An 18575-nucleotide genomic window follows, 5' to 3' on the forward strand; every position below is an offset into this window, starting at 1 on the left:
ACCCCGAAATGCATTTAGGCAAAATCCGTTCTGAGGTGGCCAGCACGATGTGGTCCCAAGTCGTGTGGCTTTGCTACTCTGTCCTACTTCAGCAGGTGGTTTTAGAGTCCAAGAGAAGAGACATGCACGCACTGCATGATCCTTCTGGAAATACACACGTTCCTCCTTAGGCTTTGATAGGTAAGGGTCAACTGTGAGATTTTACCCTCCCTGCAGGAATCTGGTGTGCAACAATTCAGGATTGCTAATTCAGAGAGGACTTGCATGCTTAATAGAATCTACCCAGGGGCTTCCCTGGTGGCGCAGTGGTTGAGAGTCCACCTGCCGATGCAGGGGACTTGGGTTCGTGCCCCGCTCCGGGAAGATCCCACATGCCGCAGAGAGGCTAGGCCCGGGAGCCATGGCCACTGAGCCTGCGCGTCCGGAGCCTGTGCTCCGCAACGGGAGAGGCCACAACAGTGAAAGGCCCACATACCGCAAAAAAAAAAAAAAAAAAAAATTAATAGAATCTACCCAGGAGTAGAGTTGACGTATTAATGAAGTCAATACTTGGTCGTGAGTAATATCATCATTTTTTTCTTAAAAAACCAGTGCATCAGTGCCTGCTACCACTTGTTTGCTGGGGTCTGCAAGATAATAAAATGGATGAACATGTAGCAAAAGATATGCAGTGGAAAACTCAAAGTCTTTGTTATGCCAGTCCTACAGTTTTTTTGTTTTTTGTTTTTTTCTTTCTCTCTCTTCCTGGACAACAGTGCTCCTCGCAGTAATTTTATCTGGCAAACCTATGGATATTTCTGTGAATGCCTAGTCCATCAGTGTGTCATGATGTTCCTCCAAGGGCTTTCTGACTTCTGGGCAGCTCAGAACCATTGGTACCCTAGAAGCTAAAGCTTGTGTTGCCTACGTGTGTGAACGGAGGATGGGCAGGGAGCCAGGAAGCTGATGTACAGTTTACGTTACGCTAAAGGATGCACACAGCAAGACCTGGCATAAACTCCTCCATAGCTGACAGCCCTCCAGGTGCTGGGCCACACGGAATGTAGGCTGCATTCTAAAGCGATGTCATTTGAGTTGAATTAGATCTGAATCAACAAGTTGGGCTATCACAGCAGTTCTCTGAATCATTTTTACTTTTTGTAACAACTCTGCCACTTGTATTTTTCAAAACCATTCACAGGTGTTCTTTCCTTGCCATTTCACAGTAAGCCGGTGGCACAAGTTGTTTAATGTGATTCTTCAGATATCCTCAGATGAGGAACTGAGTCTTAGAGAAATTAAATAATCCCAAGATTACAAAGTTGGGCCCAGTGGATCTGGGACTAAAATCTGGGGCTTCTGATCCTTAAGCAAAGAAATCATTAAACATTTTTGATTTTCTTCTCATACTAGAGGATTTTATACACAGAGAGAGGAATCACACCACTCCCCTTTAAACTGTTTACCTGATCATTTTATACATCCTTAGATCCTATCTTTAGGGTAACATACAATCTGTGACGTTTATCTTTAAGATTCTAGTTTTCAGGAATTTAAAGCCAAGGTTTGTTCTGAGAGTGTGCACATAGCCTTCCCCACTCACTCCATAAATGTTGACTAAGTCCATAAATATTGACTGTGTTAGGTGGCGGGAGACAGCCATCAACAAGGCGACATCATCTTCTGCCTTCAGGAGCTCAGTCCTCCTGCCCCGGGTCCGCACCGGCCGGGAGTCCCCTTCTGGGTCCAGGAGTTGGACTTCTTCATCAAGTAAGGGTCACCGATCCACCAACCACTCTTATTTTTGTAGCTCAGGGGTTTGGAAGCTCTGCCCTTGGACTTATACTTAAGTATTGAAGGGCCTAACGGCCGGGGACCGTGACCGTCTGCCACCTGGGACCATGTGGGGATTTTAGTGTGTTCCACAAAGGATTCAATGTGTTTCTTGTGTCTGCTTTTTGTTACTATTGCCTTCCTGCTCTGGGAGAATGTTCCTACCAACTGCAGTTTTATTTCTAAAATCTGCAAGATGCCTAACGACTCCAGGAAGATGCTTCTGAAACTAGAGAGCCTTCTACATCCTATAGCTTCTCCTTACTCTTTATAGAGGCATTGCTTGCAAGCAGTACATTTGCAGGTTCACAGCACGCTGAAATGGTTGCTCTTTAGTAATTCTGATCGCTGGCTGCTGGTTTGTGATTTCTCTCCATTAACATGGCCTTTGAATTGAAGGTCACGGTTTTATTTGTTGTAATATGCCATTTTACCTCGATCCCTTTATGCCGCTCCAAGAATTTAAGCTGTTCGTGTTGCCGTGTCATTAGCCAGAGATCAATTTAGTAGAATACTCTTGGCACTGAGCATCACACTGGTGTGTTCCATTTGTCCACTGTTGAAAGGGACAGACACATCCATGTGATTTGCATTATATTTTTAAAATAATGACAGCGGTTGGTCAACAGTGCACTCCTAATGTCCCGAATTCCATTAGAGATGAATATGTTCAAAGATGTTCTACAAAAGAACAATTAAGTCTGAAAAGATTACAGGTTGCAACGATTACTATTAAAAGGGTTGAGGGAGCCTGTGGTTTTTGAGTGGTGACAAGCAGATGTGTCCAGCTAATTTTGTCTGAAAATACCAGCAGAGCAAATTACTCATGAGAAATCTGTTCATAGGAACTAATTGAACGCCATGTCCAGTTTGATCGTGAAAATGGAGTGGAACCCAAACCAATGGACAGAGAGAATGAATAGGCATTTGAACTTTTTTCATTTGTATGATTTCTAAAAATAGCCTCGGTGCCAGTCGAAGGTTCGGAGGACTGAGAGGCATGTCAACTATTAAATGGTCCCAAACCCTTTAACAGAGGCGGAGAAAGATAAAGGAGCCCGTGAAGGAGAGGCTCAAAAGTGGCCACTTGGATTTGCAATAGTGTCATTTTATAGGAGGCCCAGGAATCAATGGCCGAATCCTTAAGTTGCGCTGTTGCTTTGCAGAAATGTCCCACAGCCTTGCTGGTGTGGTCAGTCTGCTATAAAGCATTGCTCTTTTCATACCAATAAACTTCAATACTCAGTACACAGAGGTGTTCCATCTATCAGCCGTGCACCTAGACTGCTGAGTGAGTTAGTAATTGCTGAAGTGATTGAGCCATTTGGGTAATGACTGATCATATATCTAAATTCAATTAAAATGAAGAACATGGCATAAAAATTGTTTCATGTAGGAGGATCTGCCATTACATTTTAAACAAGGGTTTCTCTTTCACAGTTTACACATTTTTAAATGGCTGAAAAAAAAATCACACCCAGCTGTGTTTACTTCATAATTCATGCTAGTTGACTCCAGGTAGGAACCCTGCTTGCTGTTGCCTGAATGAACCAGCTGATAATTGCCTTTTATTTCTAAAAATGGAATTTTTTAATCTATCAAAATTCATTTTTATTAGTTAATTAATTAATTAATTGAAGTATAATTGATTTACAATGTTGTGTTAGTTTCAGGTGCACAGCAAACTGATTCAGTTATGTGTGTGTGTGTGTATATATATATATATATATATATATACACACACACACACATATATATAAAATATTCTTTTCCAGATTCTTTTCCCTTATAGGTTATTACAAAATAGTATAGTTCCCTGTGATATACCATAGGTCCTTGTTAAGGAACACATTTTAAATGTAAAAACATAAAAAGCTTTAAAGTAATACCATGAAAAGAGATATATCATCCTAATGCTAATCCAAACAAAGCTGGACTGGTTTCTTTTAGGCAGCATATAACTGAATCTTGGTTTTCTACCCAATCTGACTATCTCTACCTTTTAACGGGGGTGTTTAGATGATTTTCTATAAAAGTGGAATTTTAAGCAATACATGATCATTGTAAAAACATCTGGAAAGTTCAGAAGTATAAATTAAAAATCGCCTTTATTTGAGATAGCCACTGTTAATATTTCGGGGTGTGTGTGTTTTTCTAATTAATTAATTATTTATTTTATTTTTGGCTGCGTTGGGTCTCCGTTGCTGCGCGCGGGCTTTCTCTAGTTGCGGCGATGGGGGGCTACTCTTCATTGCGGTGCGCAGGCTTCTCATTACTGTGGCTTCTCTTGTTGTGGAGCACGAGCTCTAGGCGTGTGGGCTTCAGTAGTTGTGGCACGCGGGCTCAGTAGTTGTGGCTCGCGGGCTCTAGAGCGCAGGCTCAGTAGTTGTGGCGCACGGGCTTAGTTGCTCTGCAGCATGTGGGATCTTCCCGGACCAGGGCTCGAACTTGTGTCCCTTGCACTGGCAGGTAGATTCTTAACCACCGTGCCACCAGGGAAGCCCTGGGGTGTGTTCTTTTGAACTTTCTTCATTGTGCTGCTAAGTGGCTTTTCCTCCCTTGTCCTCTTTTGGGTTCTCTACTTTGCAGCTATTTGGAAATGAATGTTCCTCCATCTTGTGAGTGCTTTCAACTCATGTCTCCCAATAAACAGCTGGAGAGCTGGATGGGTCTGTCTTCCTGATATATTCAGTAGGGTGAGGCAGTGGCGGCCGGGCTGGTGGTGATGGTGGGGGTGGGAGTGGTGATAACAGTGGAGTCGGAAGTGGTTGGACTGCTGGGGGGCCCCTTCCGTGGCTCTTAGAAGTACACGGACAACTGGGCTGCCAGTGGAAATTCAGTCTCCGCAGATTCTGAACGATGAGCACAGAGCACACAGATGCAGTGATCCAGTTTTCCACGGCATCTGTGAAAACATACTTTAGAGACGATTTTTATAGTTCTGAAAATCTGAGGCTTTTATATAAGTGACCAAAATTCAGTTGGTCAGTTACTTCCCTAGGACATTTGGTGATTGACATTTGGTGAAAGAAACATTTTCTTATGAATTTAGTTTTAAGAGTTGAGGCAAAGAGTATTTTGGAGGGACCCATAACCATGCCTTCCTTTGAAAAGCTCATGATCCTGAGGAATTCTGTATGTTTTCTGATGTGTCTGAATACTGCTACTTGAAGCAAGCCAATTGACAGCATTTGTGTGCACACCCTTCACACACACACACACACACTCACACACAGTGCTTGCTAGTGTTATGACACACCTAAGACCTGGGGAAGAACCTGGAAGTTTCATTACTTTTGTTATTTTGATCACTCACCATTCATTTTGCCTGGTAGAGTCTTACTGAGGAAGAACAGATGCTTCAAACCCAATATTCTATGGAAATACTTCACAGTGAATCAACACATATGTACTAAGAACAAGGTGACAGGCTAAGTGCTGAGTGGGCAAGTATCATGGTTAAATTATTGCTTGTCTCCTGAAATTTTTGTATCTCCCCCAAATGTTTGTTTTTCCTTTTATACCACAACCAAAGTGATTTCTTAGTCCTCTTTCCACACATCGGTGAGCTTAAAATATAACATTTCTGGCAATCCTCTTTGGGATACACTGAAAAGCTCTGTGACCCAGGCAGACCAAGCTTACCCTAAGCAGTTTAGCATTAAGAATTTGAGGAAATCAAATCTCCATTTTTAATGCAGAAATCAAAGAGCAGTATAAGTAACCAGTAGGCTTTAAAAAAATAGAATACTTTTCTAAATACTAAACAGCTCAAGATTTTACAGCTGATTTGATAAGCAGTGAAATTGAGAAAAAAATCACCTACAATCGCACGATTGATTGCCCAAACTCTTATTTCCTCCTGAGTTTTTTAAAAACCATATTTATATCTTACAATACAGATCCTATGTGCATATAATTTTGTATCCTGTTTTTCTCTTGTAATATTAAAATATTCCCTCATAGTTTTTCTAATTGTTTTTTGACTTGCTACATACCATTCCATATGAGTGGCTGTACCATAGTTTATTTAACCATTCCCCTAGAATTGGATCTGAGGCTGTCTTCACTATTGCCAGTTTGTTTGTTTGTTTTGGCTTCTGACTGCTTTCTGTGAGAAAGGTGGGTAAGGTGAAAGATGAGTTGATAGTTTGCATGTGCGTAACGCATCCGGGTGTGTATTTCAGGTTATGGTGTACACTGTAGGATGTGATCGTCCCTGTAGAACACAGTGTGAAGCACACAGATTTTGGAGTCAGACAGACCTTGGCTTTATTTCTGAATCCACATAGCGGTGCGACTAACCCAGAAAAATCTCTTAAACTTTCCATGAGCCTCAGTGCTTCAATCTGCAAAGTAGAAACAACCGTGTTTCCCTCACAAGGTCGTTGTGAGGATAACATGATTGATAGATAGCAAGGTAGAATGGTTGTTATTTTTCTGTGTCTACAGTGCTCTTCATACAAATGTAGACATTCATTTATTTATTCAGCCTTTAACCAGTACCTATTGTGTGCCTAGCGCGGAACTGGATATTGGCAGAGATGACTAAGGCTTGGCCCTGCCCAGTGGATGCCAGTCTCCAGGGAGCCCGACAAATGAATAGACAGACAGCATCCCTGTGTGATGGGGAAACTATAGGAGCAGGCATGGCTTCAGGCATGGCTCCTGGGAAGTATAATAGAAAAACCCCAGGGTTTGACCCCAGAAGAGTCAAGGTTCAGATTCTGACTTTGCTGCTTACTCATTCTGAGGCCTTGGGCACATTACTTAAATTCTCTGCATTTTAGGTTCTGCATTTGTATTCCTGCTCTACAAGTTTCTGTGAAGCTCAGAAATAATGTATATATGGTGCCAGACCTGTAATAGATGCTCAGAAATGATTATTATGCCTGAAGGCTTTAGTGCCCCAATAGTGGCTGATTTTTATGATAATGAGTCCAACACACTGAAATGTCAGAGGCTGGCTTGGGTTAGTCTGAAATACATTTTATCACAGTCTTTTTCTTCCTATTAAATGTATTTATTTTATCTTTGGCTGCGTTAGGTCTCTGTTGCTGTGTGTGGGCTTTTCTCCAGTTGTGTCAATTGGGGGCTACTCTTTGTTGCAGTGCGAGGGCTTCTCACTGCGGTGGCTTTTCTTGTTGCGAAGCACGTGCTCTAGGTGCGTGGGCTTCAGTAGTTGTGGCGCATGGGCTTAGTTGCTCCGCAGCATGTGGGATCTTCCCAGACCAGGGGTCGAACCCGTGTCCCCTGCATTGGCAGGCGGATTCTTAACCACTGCGCCACCAGGGAAGCCCTTTTATCACAGTCTTGTTCTTTGTAAACTGGTCATCTCACACGATGTGTACGGTCATGTGGAATTGTTACAATATTCTGCTCTCAATGAATAGCATTTCTTATGTACAAACCAAGAGAAAATGATTTAGGAAGACATTGATTGCTTCTTAACTTTAAAGGGCCTCCTTAGAATGTAGAATGGCTGCACAGCCAAGAAAATGGTTTACACCATATATTCTGTCATCCCACAGACAGAACAAGGCAGTAGGAATTGAATCTGTTTAGCAGGATGTCTTTATGTGTGAAGATTTCTTGCTGCTCTGTAAATGCCTATTTGCTTATTTATGCATAGATGTAGAAAGTGCTTTTCTTTCATTCTGTTTCCGTATTGTTACCCAAGTAACAGGCACTTAGGACTGAGGTGCCAGTGAATAACAGATGAGCACTGCCCGTAAATTAAACATTAATAAGTATGCTGTAGCAGCATCAAAAAATGCATTTGTTTGATCCAAAGTGGAATGAGAGGTTGGTTAGCATTTTCTTTGCTGAGGTCCTACAAATAAAGTGTGTTAGAATCATAAAGTAAATTTACAGTGTCATTAAGAACATATTCAATGCACCATTTTGCTTAGTGCTTGGTAATGTCTTTCATGGTTAACTTTGTTTTTACTATTCAGCGTTGTTTACAAATGTGACCCAAATTCTAAATTGTTGGTGTTCTATCAGTCAGATGGTTAGTCAACCACATTCATTCAGCACCTGCTATGTGCAGCATTCTCTACAATTCTGGCTTTCGATCTCGAGCTACAAACTGAAATCAGATGAACAGTGTCTGCAGAAATCTTGCAGACGTTTACAAGAAAGAAAAGCCAGAGACAGTGAAGTTATGTTTCCTCAAACCACTGGCCAGACAGAGAGCATGATGGGAGAGATTTTCTTAGAGAAACAGCAGGATTCACACAAATGACGTGAAGTCACAAATACAGCATTTAGTTGTGCTAAATGGGATAGCCATTGGGAGGATGGAGTGGGTGATAAGTTAGAAATTAGAGACAATAGTAAGCTATAAAGTCGGTGATGACCATCCTAGTGCACTTTTTCTTTTTAAAAAAATTTTATTTTATATTAGAGTATAGTTGATTTACAATGTTGTGTTAGTTTCAGGTGTACAGCAAAGTGATTCGTTTATACGTATTTACATATCTATTCTTTTTCAGATTTTTTTCCCATATAGGTTATTACAGAATATTGAGTAGAGTTCCCTGTGCTCTACAGTAGGTCCTTGTTGATTATCTATTTTATACATAGTTGCGTGTATACGTTAATCTCAAACTCCTTATTTATCCCTCCCCACCACGTTTCCACTTTGGTGACCATAAGTTTGTTCTTGAAGTCCCTGAGTCTGCTTCTGTCTTGTAAATAAGTTCAGTTGTGTCATTTTTTTAAAGATTCCACATGTAAGTGATATCATAGGGTATTTGTCTTTCTGTTTCTGACTTACTTCACTTAGTATGATAATCTCTAGGCCCATCCATGTTGCTGCAAATGGCATTATTTCATTCTTTTTTATGGCTGAGTAATGTCTCATTGTATATATGTACCACATCTTCTTTTATCCATTCTTCTCTCGATGGACATTTAGGTTGCTTCCATGTCTTGGCTATTGTAAATAGTGCTGCAGTGAACACTGAGGTGCATGTATCTTTTTGAATTATTGTTTTCTCTGGATATATGCCCAGGAGTGGGATTGCTGGGTCGTATGGTAGTTCTATTTTTAGTTTTTTAAGGAACCTCCACACTGTTCTCCATAGTGGCTGTATCAATTTACATTCCCACCAGCAGTGCAAGAGGGTTCCCTCTTCTCCACAGCCTCTCCAGTATTTATTGTTTGTAGACTTTTCGATGATGGCCATTCTGACTGGTGTGGAGTGATCTAGTGCACTTTTTAAAATCATAAAATAGAAATAACTTAAGATAGCCACACTTCTGCAGATGAATGACAGCACAGAACATACCTAATCACAGTTGTTTCCTGGGATAATTCATATTTTCCTTTGCCATTCGTTGTGAATGTGATTCTTAGCAGTCAATTTCCCATTTCCAGTGTTTGCTTTTGCTGGATCAGCGTGTGTTCTCTGCGGACTTTTCACCTGGCAGTGGGAGGGTGCAGTTTACAATGTGGTGGCCGGCAGAGGGAGGCCAGCCTGGGTTTCTGACTTTCTTGTGGACACTTGGAGGCCAGGACTTGCTGGCACTACTAATAATAGCCAATCCTTTTGGACACGTGCTGGGTGCCAGGCATGGTGCTAAATGCTTTGTGTGGATTATCTCATTTAATCCTCAGAAGATCTTATGATGTCCAGACTATTATTAGGCCTGTTTCTGCATTAGGAAATTGAAGCTTAGAAAGGTTAAGTCACTTGAAGGTCAGACAGCTAGAAATGTCAGAGTTGAGGTGCAAACTCAGTTTTCTCCTAATCCCTATGTAATAGTATCTTAATACATCTTTACCACTGCATCAGTATGTTATTTTAAAGCATATAAGGTAAGAACTTTATCGCTTTTCATTGAAGTTTTGATTTTATACAGCAAGAAATAAGGAAATAACTGAATAATAAAGTAAATAAATTAATAAAAATGTAAAAATTAATTAAAATAAAATATTTTAAAAGTATGAAGCTTTGGCGTTAGAGAACGGGTCAGGTGCCTTTCGGCGTTATCCTAGAAGACCTGTCAGGCCAGACGCCACCGTGTGTTTTAAGTGTAGCATCTGAATTAGCTCTGCTGTCTCTCTGAAGAAGGTGGCACAGACTGAGAGCCCTGGCAGTAGCTGTCACTTGGTCTTGAACAGGAAGTAGACGACCCTTTCTGGTATTGCTAGAATGAATCCTTGGCAAATTCTCTGAGCAAGTTTCTGGTTACTGGTCACAAGGCATATGGTAAATTGACGGGGAGGTCTTGCAGTTGACATCCCCAGAGGCTCAGGGTTGCTGCACACGACACCTGAGCCTGCCTCCCCTCCACCCAAGCTGAAGCAGGTCTCTGGTCAGCTGTAGCGTGACAGTTTGAACATCACTTCTGTGACTTCAGTAATTGGGACTGGTTCTCTATTGATGGACAGTTTCTAAGGAAACAGTCTCAAAAATCAACATTTGGGCACTGATATTTTTCTTTTTTTTTTTTTGCGGTACGCGGGCCTTTCACTGCTGTGGCCTCTCCCGTTGCAGAGCACAGGCTCCGGATACGCAGGCTCAGCGGCCATGGCTCACGGGCCCAGCCGCTCCGCGGCATGTGGGATCCTCCCGGACCGTGGCACAAACCCGCATCCCCTGCATCGGCAGGCGGACCCTCAACCACTGTGCCACCAGGGAAGCCCCATGAGCATTGATATTTTTCAACCGGTTATACAGACTCATCAAAATTAGCAGGTTTTCTCCCAAATAGCCATCATGGTTTTAAAAATAATTAGTATGATGTATCCTCCTATGTAATGGTCATAATGATAATCATCATATAAATACATAGACTGTAACCTCTGAGAGTTAGAAGAACGAAAGCTAGTGGGGCTGTGTTTTCAATAAAAAGATGGAAGATTCTTAAAAACATGAACCAAGAGATGAAAGTGATGATCTAGAAACGGGTGACCTTTGTATTATGTCATTGAGGTGACTGTTGGCTGGGGGTGGAGCCCAGGGACACTGGATTGTCTATTTTGAGTTTTATGGTTCTTTATTCCCCTCTCATCATTTTTGTTTTCCAGCTGAGATGATCCAACAAAGATTAGAAGCCCTGGAGAAAGAGAGAAGCAGCCTGCACTTTCAGCTCCCTTCACAGCAGCCGGCCCTCAGTGGCCTCCTGGGCCACCTGAGGGCACAGGCCCAGGCCACCCTGCACCGGGCGGCCCAGAGGTACATACTCTCCCCTGGGGGCCCTCTTCCCTCTACCTGCTCCTGAGTGGCGAAGAGCCCGGGAGACCCTTAGCTGCGTTTTCTGGGAAGCACCCGTCTGCCGGTTGGACAGGTGAGGGCTCCTTCCAGAGGCAGGGACCGGGGTGGGTCACACGCCCTAGGAAGCCCTTCTGCTAAGTGCCAGCAGGGCCCATCAACAAGCACAGGCACGACTGGGTGCTAAGCTCCCCCGGGAAGCCCACCCACCCCCTGAGAAGGTGGAGGTGGATTTCCTTTTGCCAAGGGCAGCTGGGTCTCCTGTCATCCTGTAAGATCCACAGATGGTCCCCTCTGACTGAGGCATGAAAACACATCCTCCTCCTGACTCTTCCTCCAGAGCATCTTCTGCTCTTTCGGCTACCCAAGGGTCTCCCAGGACCGGAACTAGATGGAGGGCAGAAGCTATTTCTAATTCGGTGGCTCTCAATCCTGGCTGCACGTTTGAATCACCTGGAGAGTTTTTAAATGTCCAGCTTCTTCCCCAGACCAGCTAAGTCAGGCTCTCTGGGGCCGGGTCCCAGGTGCTGGTCTGTTGGAAAAGTCTGTGAACCATTGTTCTCATCTGTCTGCTGGTGACCTCTCTCCTTGGGTAAAGGCTTGAGAGGGAAGGGGTAGTGATGAATGCGATTAGCCTAATCAGAGCACAGGTCTGCTTCTACTTGGGTATAAACACGGCCACAGCAATTACACTTTATTTCCAACTTCCAATGGGCTCTGACCATCACAGGCCTGTCCAGCCTAGTCCTCATTTTACATTCAGTTGATCTTGGCAGCTCCATAGAACCCGTCTTGACAGCAAGGCTGGTTGTTTTCTCACGTGCCTGTCCTGCAGTTTTGCGGGAATCACGTAGCAGAGTGCCTGGCACCTGGTAGGTGCTTCCTTATAAATGTTGGTTGAGTGAACTTTTACATGATTCTCTTAAAGAACAGGTGAATCTCACATCCCATTTCTATTCTTTTTTCATCTGACATTGAAGTATCACCTTGTTTCCTGCCCCCTTCTCACACAGGCCCTTCCCAAATTGACGTTCTACTTAATTCTTTCTTTCTTTTGATCTTTGGAGGTGTTTCTGGTCCTCCACCCCAGTCTCGGGCCGTTTTTAGCATCTGCCAGTGTATTGTGTTTCTATTAATTTAACAAACACTTGCGTAACACTCTTAACTTGCGTAAGAGTTACTAAGTGCTTTAAGAAGGAACTCATTTTTTAAAAATTTTCACTGTGATAAAATATACATAACATAAAGTTTACTATTTCACCCATTTGTAAGTATACAATTCAGTGGCATTAGGTACATTCACACTGTTGTGCAGCCGTCACCACCATCATCTCCAGAACTTTGTCATCTTCCAAAACTGAAACTCTGTCCCCATTAAACACTAACTCCCTGCTCTCCTACCTTGTCGGTGGGAATATAAATTGGTGCGGCCACTATGGAAAACAGTATGGAGGTTCCTTAAAAAACTGAAAATAGAGCAATGGTATGATCGTGCAATCCCACTCCTGGGCAAGTATCTAGAGAAAACTCTAATTTGATAAGATACATGCCCCTCTATGTTCATAGAAGCACTAGTTACAGTAGCCAAGACGTGGAAGCAACCTAAGTGTCCATCGACAGATGAATGGATAAAGAAGATGTGGTACCTATATACAATGGAATATTACTCAGCCATGAAAAAGAATGAAATAATGCCATTTGCAGCAACATGGATGGGCCTAGAGATTATCATACCTAAGTGAAGTAAGTCAGACAAAGGCAGAGAAAGACAAATACCATATGATAACATTTATATGTGGAATCTGAAATATCATACAATTGATCTTATTTCCAAAACAGAAACAGACTCACAGACATATAAAACAAACTTATGGTTACCAAAAGGGGAAAGGTGGGGGGAGAGGGATAAATTAGGAGTTTGGGATTAGCAGATACACACTACTATATATAGAGTAGCTAAACAGCAAGGTCCTACTGTATAGCACAGGGAACTGTATTCAGTATCTTGTAATAAACTATGATGGAAAGAATATGAGGAAGAATATATATATATATATATATATATTTTTTTTTTTTATGTATCTGAATCACTTTGCTGTATATCAGAAACTAACACAGCATTGTAAATCAACTATACTTCAATTAAAAAACCCCCATTAACTCCCTTGTCCCCCCTTCCCAGCCCCTGGCAACCACCATTTCTACTTTCTGTCTCTATGAATTTGACTAGTCTGGGTACCTCACATTAGTGGGATCATATGGTATTTGTCCTTTTGTGACTAGCTTATTTCACTGGGCCAAGGTTCGTCTATGTTGTGGCATGTCAGAATTTCCTTCCTTTTGGAGGCTGAATCATGTTCCATTGTATTACATACCACATTTTGCTTATCTATTCTTCTTTTGATGAATAAGAAGTAATTCATTGAATCCTCAAGACAATTCCAGGGGGTTGTAGATTTTGTATATTGATATATGTATCTCTATGGAGATTACATCATCATCATCTACATCCCTATCTGTATTTAGAGATGAGGAAACGAGGCCCAGGAAGCCTTCAGGGACTTGTGCAGGCCCCCAGTGGGTGGGTACTGAGCCTGGGCACAAACCTCGCCTCTGGCTTGAGTCCCAGTTTGGAACTAGCTTCCTGTGCTCTCTCTCTGAGTCCAAGCTGCCACTTGCTCTCCAATGATCATCTCTTTAGCTACACATGATGTGGTTGGAGAGTGATGCTTTGTTATGGTCTCAGCTGCGTGTCTCATAGAACACAGTGAACTAAAATAAAGGCCATGTCCTGCTTTCTCACTCAGGTTACACCCCCTGCCCTTTCTCATATTTGACTGTGACCCATAAAGATAGCGTGTTCACGTCGCTCAACCGAATATGTTCTCCACAGAAGTGTATTATTAATCATTTATGAAGCCCATATAAACCCGTGGCGTACCTTGTTCACCCTGTCTGCTTTCCTCACAGGAGTTACCTGGATGCTGTTTTTAGTTCCCATTCACTTTTTGAGCCCACCAGGCTCTGATTTCTATCTCGGCTGCTACCAAAGTTGGTAATGATTTTCTAGTTGCTCAAGTTAAAAGACATGTTAAAATGCTTCTTCTGTGCATTGTCACGGCACCGTCTAGAACTTTTGATCAATTGGATTCATCCCTGAAACTCTCTCACCTTGGCCTTCTCAAATCACTCTTTCGTGCTCTTGCTGCCCTGCTGGCCATTCCTTTCCATCTCTGAAGAGCTCCTGTTTCTCTCCCCGACCCCTTCATATTGATGCTCCCCTGTCTTCTGTTCTTCTCCATCCTCTCCTCCCACTTTATATACTCTCCCTGGGGGATCTCAGATACTCCTGTGCTTCAGGTACCACTAATGTACTAATTTCCCTCAAATTTCTTTTTCTTTTTTTTTTTTTTTTTTTTTTTTTGCTGTACGCGGGCCTCTCACTGCTGTGGCCTCTCCCGTTGCGGAGCACAGGCTCCGGACACACAGGCCCCGCGGCCACGGCTCGCGGGCCCAGCCGCTCCGCGGCATGTGGGATCCTCCGGGATCGGGGCACGAACCCGTGTCCCCTGCATCGGCAGGCGGACTCTCAACCACTGCGCCACCAGGGAGGCCCCTCTTTTTCTTTTTTTTTCAATTATTTTGGCCACGCTGTGCAGCATGTGGGATCTTACTTCCCCGACCAGGGATTGAACCCAGGCCCCCTGCACTGGGAGCACAGAGTCTTAACCACTGGACCACCAGGGAAATTCCTAATTTCCCTCAAATTTCTATCCCTACCCCTGGTCTCTCTCTAAAATTCCAGCCCACAACTCGGCTTTCTTTTGAACAACTCCCTGAGCTTTACTAAGTGTGCTACCTTTTTACCTTAAAAATTTACTGTTGTTTTATTCTTGCCTTTACTAAATTGACTATCTTTTAAAACTATCTAGTTATTAAATTTACTCTCTTTGTCCCCGGTCAGTCCCTGCTCCTGTATCCCCAGTCTCAGTGACTTATGCCACCATCTACCCAGTGAACCAAGTAAGAACTCTGGTTCAGCCTCGGCTCCTCCCCTTAAGACCTTACTCCCCAGTCTAATTGGGGACCAAGTCCTGTGGACTCTGCTGTCTTTTACTGCATCCCTGCTCCCCTCGCTCATCCTCACGTCAGGGCTTCAGTTCTGATTTAATAATTGTAATCTGGATTCCTGATCCCAGTATTACTCCCTCTCATTCACCTTCCGTGATGCCTCAGGTGGAAACGTCGTGTCATGCACGGTGGCCCTCATTGTTCTTGGGATAAGGTCTGTGCTGCTTAGCATGACATTCAAAGCTTTTCCAGTGCAGCTCTTGCCTAGCTTTCCAGCAGCCGGAATTTCACTAGGCGTCATCAGCCCCTGCAGTTGACACACGCTGAAGTAGTAGAAGTTGTCACCTAACTGTTGCTCATTCTTCACAACTCAGCTCAGCTCCCATCCTTGTGAAACCTTGCCCGTGTCAGTCACAGCATCTACCCCTTGAATGACTGGAGCACCTTGAATGACCTCACCCCTGCCTTGGCTCTTAAGTTAATCTGTTTCCTTGAATATCTGTCTACTCTGACAGACTGTGAGCTCCTCGAGGACAAGGCTGTATTGTATTTATCTTTTTATTCCTAGACACTAGAGCAGTGGCTGACCTATGATAAGTATTCCATAAATATTCACTGAATGAATGAATGTGATACATATGTGTATCTACATGTAGGTTCACCAAGATGCATGTGTATAGAGAGGGAGAGAGGAAGAACCTTCACTCTAACGTGGTTCAGTTGCCCTGGAGAAAACACTCCTTCAGCCTTGCTTTTGACACACCCAGCAAGGAGGAGGTTCACAGTATCTTCTTTTAAATTAATTAATTAATTAATTAATTAATTAAATTTTGACTGCCTTGGGTCTTCGTTGACGCATGCAGGCTTTCCCTAGTTGCGGCGAGCAGGGGCAGAGTTGTGGTGCGCGGGCTTCTCATTGCGGTGGCTTCTCTTGTTGCAGAGCACGGGCTCTAGGTGCACAGGCTTCAGTAGTTGTGGCGCATGGGCTCAGTAGTTGTGGCTCATAGGCTCTAGAGAGCAGGCTCAGTAGTTGTGGCGCACGGGCTTGGTTGCTCCGCGGCATTTGGGATCTTCCTGGACCAGGGCTCAAGCCCGTGTCCCCTGCATTGGCAGGCGGATTCTTAACCACTGAGCCACCAGGGAAGTCCCCACAGTATCTTGAAGAACCCCCAACTGGAGCGCCAGGAAACCTGGATTTGGTCCTGTCTCTTGCACTACCCAGCTCTTTGTGACCTGAGGTAGTTTCCTACCTTCTCCACACTTCACTCCCCTCATGAGAAAAGGAGGGGGTTGAATTAGATCGCTCTTTTCCACACTTCAGTTATTTAAGCATTATGTTGGCTTTTCTCGTGCCAAAGCCATCTGTCCCATTATTAACACAATTAGAGAACAATGACTCAAAATCAGTTCCTTTCTTACGCTTTTCTACTGCGTGTTAACATAATTACATAGTCATTAATAATTTAAAAAATTGTCTCTCGGGGGGCTTCCCTGGTGGCGCAGTGGTTGAGAGTCCGCCTGCCGATGCAGGGGACACGGGTTCGTGCCCCGGTGCAGGAAGATCCCATGTGCCACAGAGCGGCTGGGCCCGTGAGCCATGGTTGCTGAGCCTGCGCGTCCGGAGCCTGTACTCTGCAACGGGAGAGGCCACAACAGTGAGAGGCCCGCGTACAGCAAAAAAAAAAAAAAAAAATTGTCTCTCACTCTGCCAACTGCTCATCCAGCCCGTGACGTTTGTCATCAGCAGGATTATGTGGACTCGCAGGTTTCCCCTGAACCAGAGGCTTTGACTGCAGTTCTCACAGTGGCCACTAGGGGGACGGGGTGTCTGGCCCGAGCTCAGGCAGCCAGAGCCTGGATGGGAAGTTTTCTCCCAGGCCAGGGGCTTTCTGAGTCCAGGGAGAAACAGAATGCTTTCCAATGATGGTGCTTTTCCTGTAGAAATAAAAAAGTTGCATTGGCATGGCACATTTTCAATACTGATTAATAACAACACAAATAAGTACCTCTTCGCTTTGTTGGGATCAAGGGTTTCCTAGAGGATCTAATGAAAGCTATAGATTTCTTCCATCACAGAACCACGTATGTACAAACATATGGACAACTGCATACAAACACTTGCATGCAGATCTTCTGAGCTTATTGATTCCCTCTCCAGGGGGCCTTTGGCTCTCAAGTTAAGAAAATTTGGTTTAGAATAAGATCTGAGGAAATGTAAACACCCAAGTACAATCAGGTACTTCATTTGTAATTTTCACTGTCATTTTGTTCATAATAATCCCTGTTTAATTCATCTTTCTAAAAAGCACTGTTTAATTCTCTGTGTGTCAACCTGAATCATACTGTATTTGTCCAGGTCCTTCCAGCAGCCCAGGGAGTGTTAGCTGTCACCTCAGGGGTTAACTGGGCTCCACTAAAGCAGATTACTGGTACTCAAATGGTTTGGTATCTGTCTCTCTCTGTCTTTGGTACTGCACTGCTCTGTAATATAACTGGGTCACTGGGGGTGTTTCTACTCAGCAGGGTACAAAGCCATCGTGGTTTGTCTGTTCTCTGGTCTGCTGTGCTCTGTTGAACACATTTTCCCCATTTCTGTGGTATCTTGGGCAGAAAATACAGATGTCTGGGGCATTTTCAGTTACTGATGCTCATCCAGTTTGAAGCATCATTCGTACATCCAATTCAAATCTTCCCCTGTCCAGTGTTTGTAATCCTCTCCTTGTGGACCATCGCTGCCCCCCGGCCAACAGAGGTGCTGATACCCCCATGAGTACGTGCTGATACATCCCCTCCCTTGTGGGACTCGGGTGCGGGGTCCCCAGAGGCCACTGCAGCACCTCCCTGACGTGAACACAATCTCTCTACCCCATGGGGGCAACCACCGTTTTTCACGTATCACCCAACCTCTTTCCCTGGGTCTCCTTGGCCAGTGGGCGCCCTTGTGGGGAGGATCCCTTTTGTTATGTTCACTTGATTCACAGGAAGCTCACGAATCTTTGCCACACTGAACGGTGGGTGTGCGGGTCGGCTGGTTCCAGGCCCTCTGCCCTGCTGTGGCTCTCCCGTTCCTTCATCCCTGCTCGACGGGCAGTGGTGCATCACAAAGTTGGTGTGTGGGCGGGGATTGCCGCAGAGACTTGATGCCCCGTGTCCCAACCCCTTGGCCTCCCTCTGATTCCCTCTCCAGCTGTGGACGCTTTTGTGCCCACGGACAGCTTTGCACCCGATAGTCTTCTCTGCCACGGGGCTTTCCCTGCCTCTTGTGAGGAAGGGGAGTGAGTGATGCCCCTGAGGGCAGATTAATGCTCCAACCTCCCCACATCCAGGGGGACAGCTTCGAGGAGTGTTCCACACGTTTTCTCCCAGGACGTTTCCCAGTTGGTTGGCGCCCCAGTTGCCTTTGTGGTGATCAGCTCAATAGCACACGGTTTATTGACTTTTCCTCCTTCCTACCACCCACTCTGGTTT

The 18575-nt window shown here is 44.1% G+C and overlaps 1 protein-coding gene across 1 annotated transcript in view; it reads left to right on the plus strand.

Moving 5' to 3' along the window:
* DISC1 (DISC1 scaffold protein) overlaps window positions 1-18575 on the plus strand; it is a 295665-nt gene that overhangs the window by 35501 nt on the left and 241589 nt on the right. The window contains 1 exon segment of the mRNA XM_060096696.1: window positions 10853-11000. Within this exon segment, the coding sequence (XP_059952679.1) occupies window positions 10853-11000 (148 nt within the window).

Source organism: Mesoplodon densirostris, chromosome 1 (genome assembly GCF_025265405.1).
Source record: "Mesoplodon densirostris isolate mMesDen1 chromosome 1, mMesDen1 primary haplotype, whole genome shotgun sequence".
In the NCBI taxonomy this organism is placed as follows: Eukaryota; Metazoa; Chordata; class Mammalia; order Artiodactyla; family Ziphiidae; genus Mesoplodon; species Mesoplodon densirostris.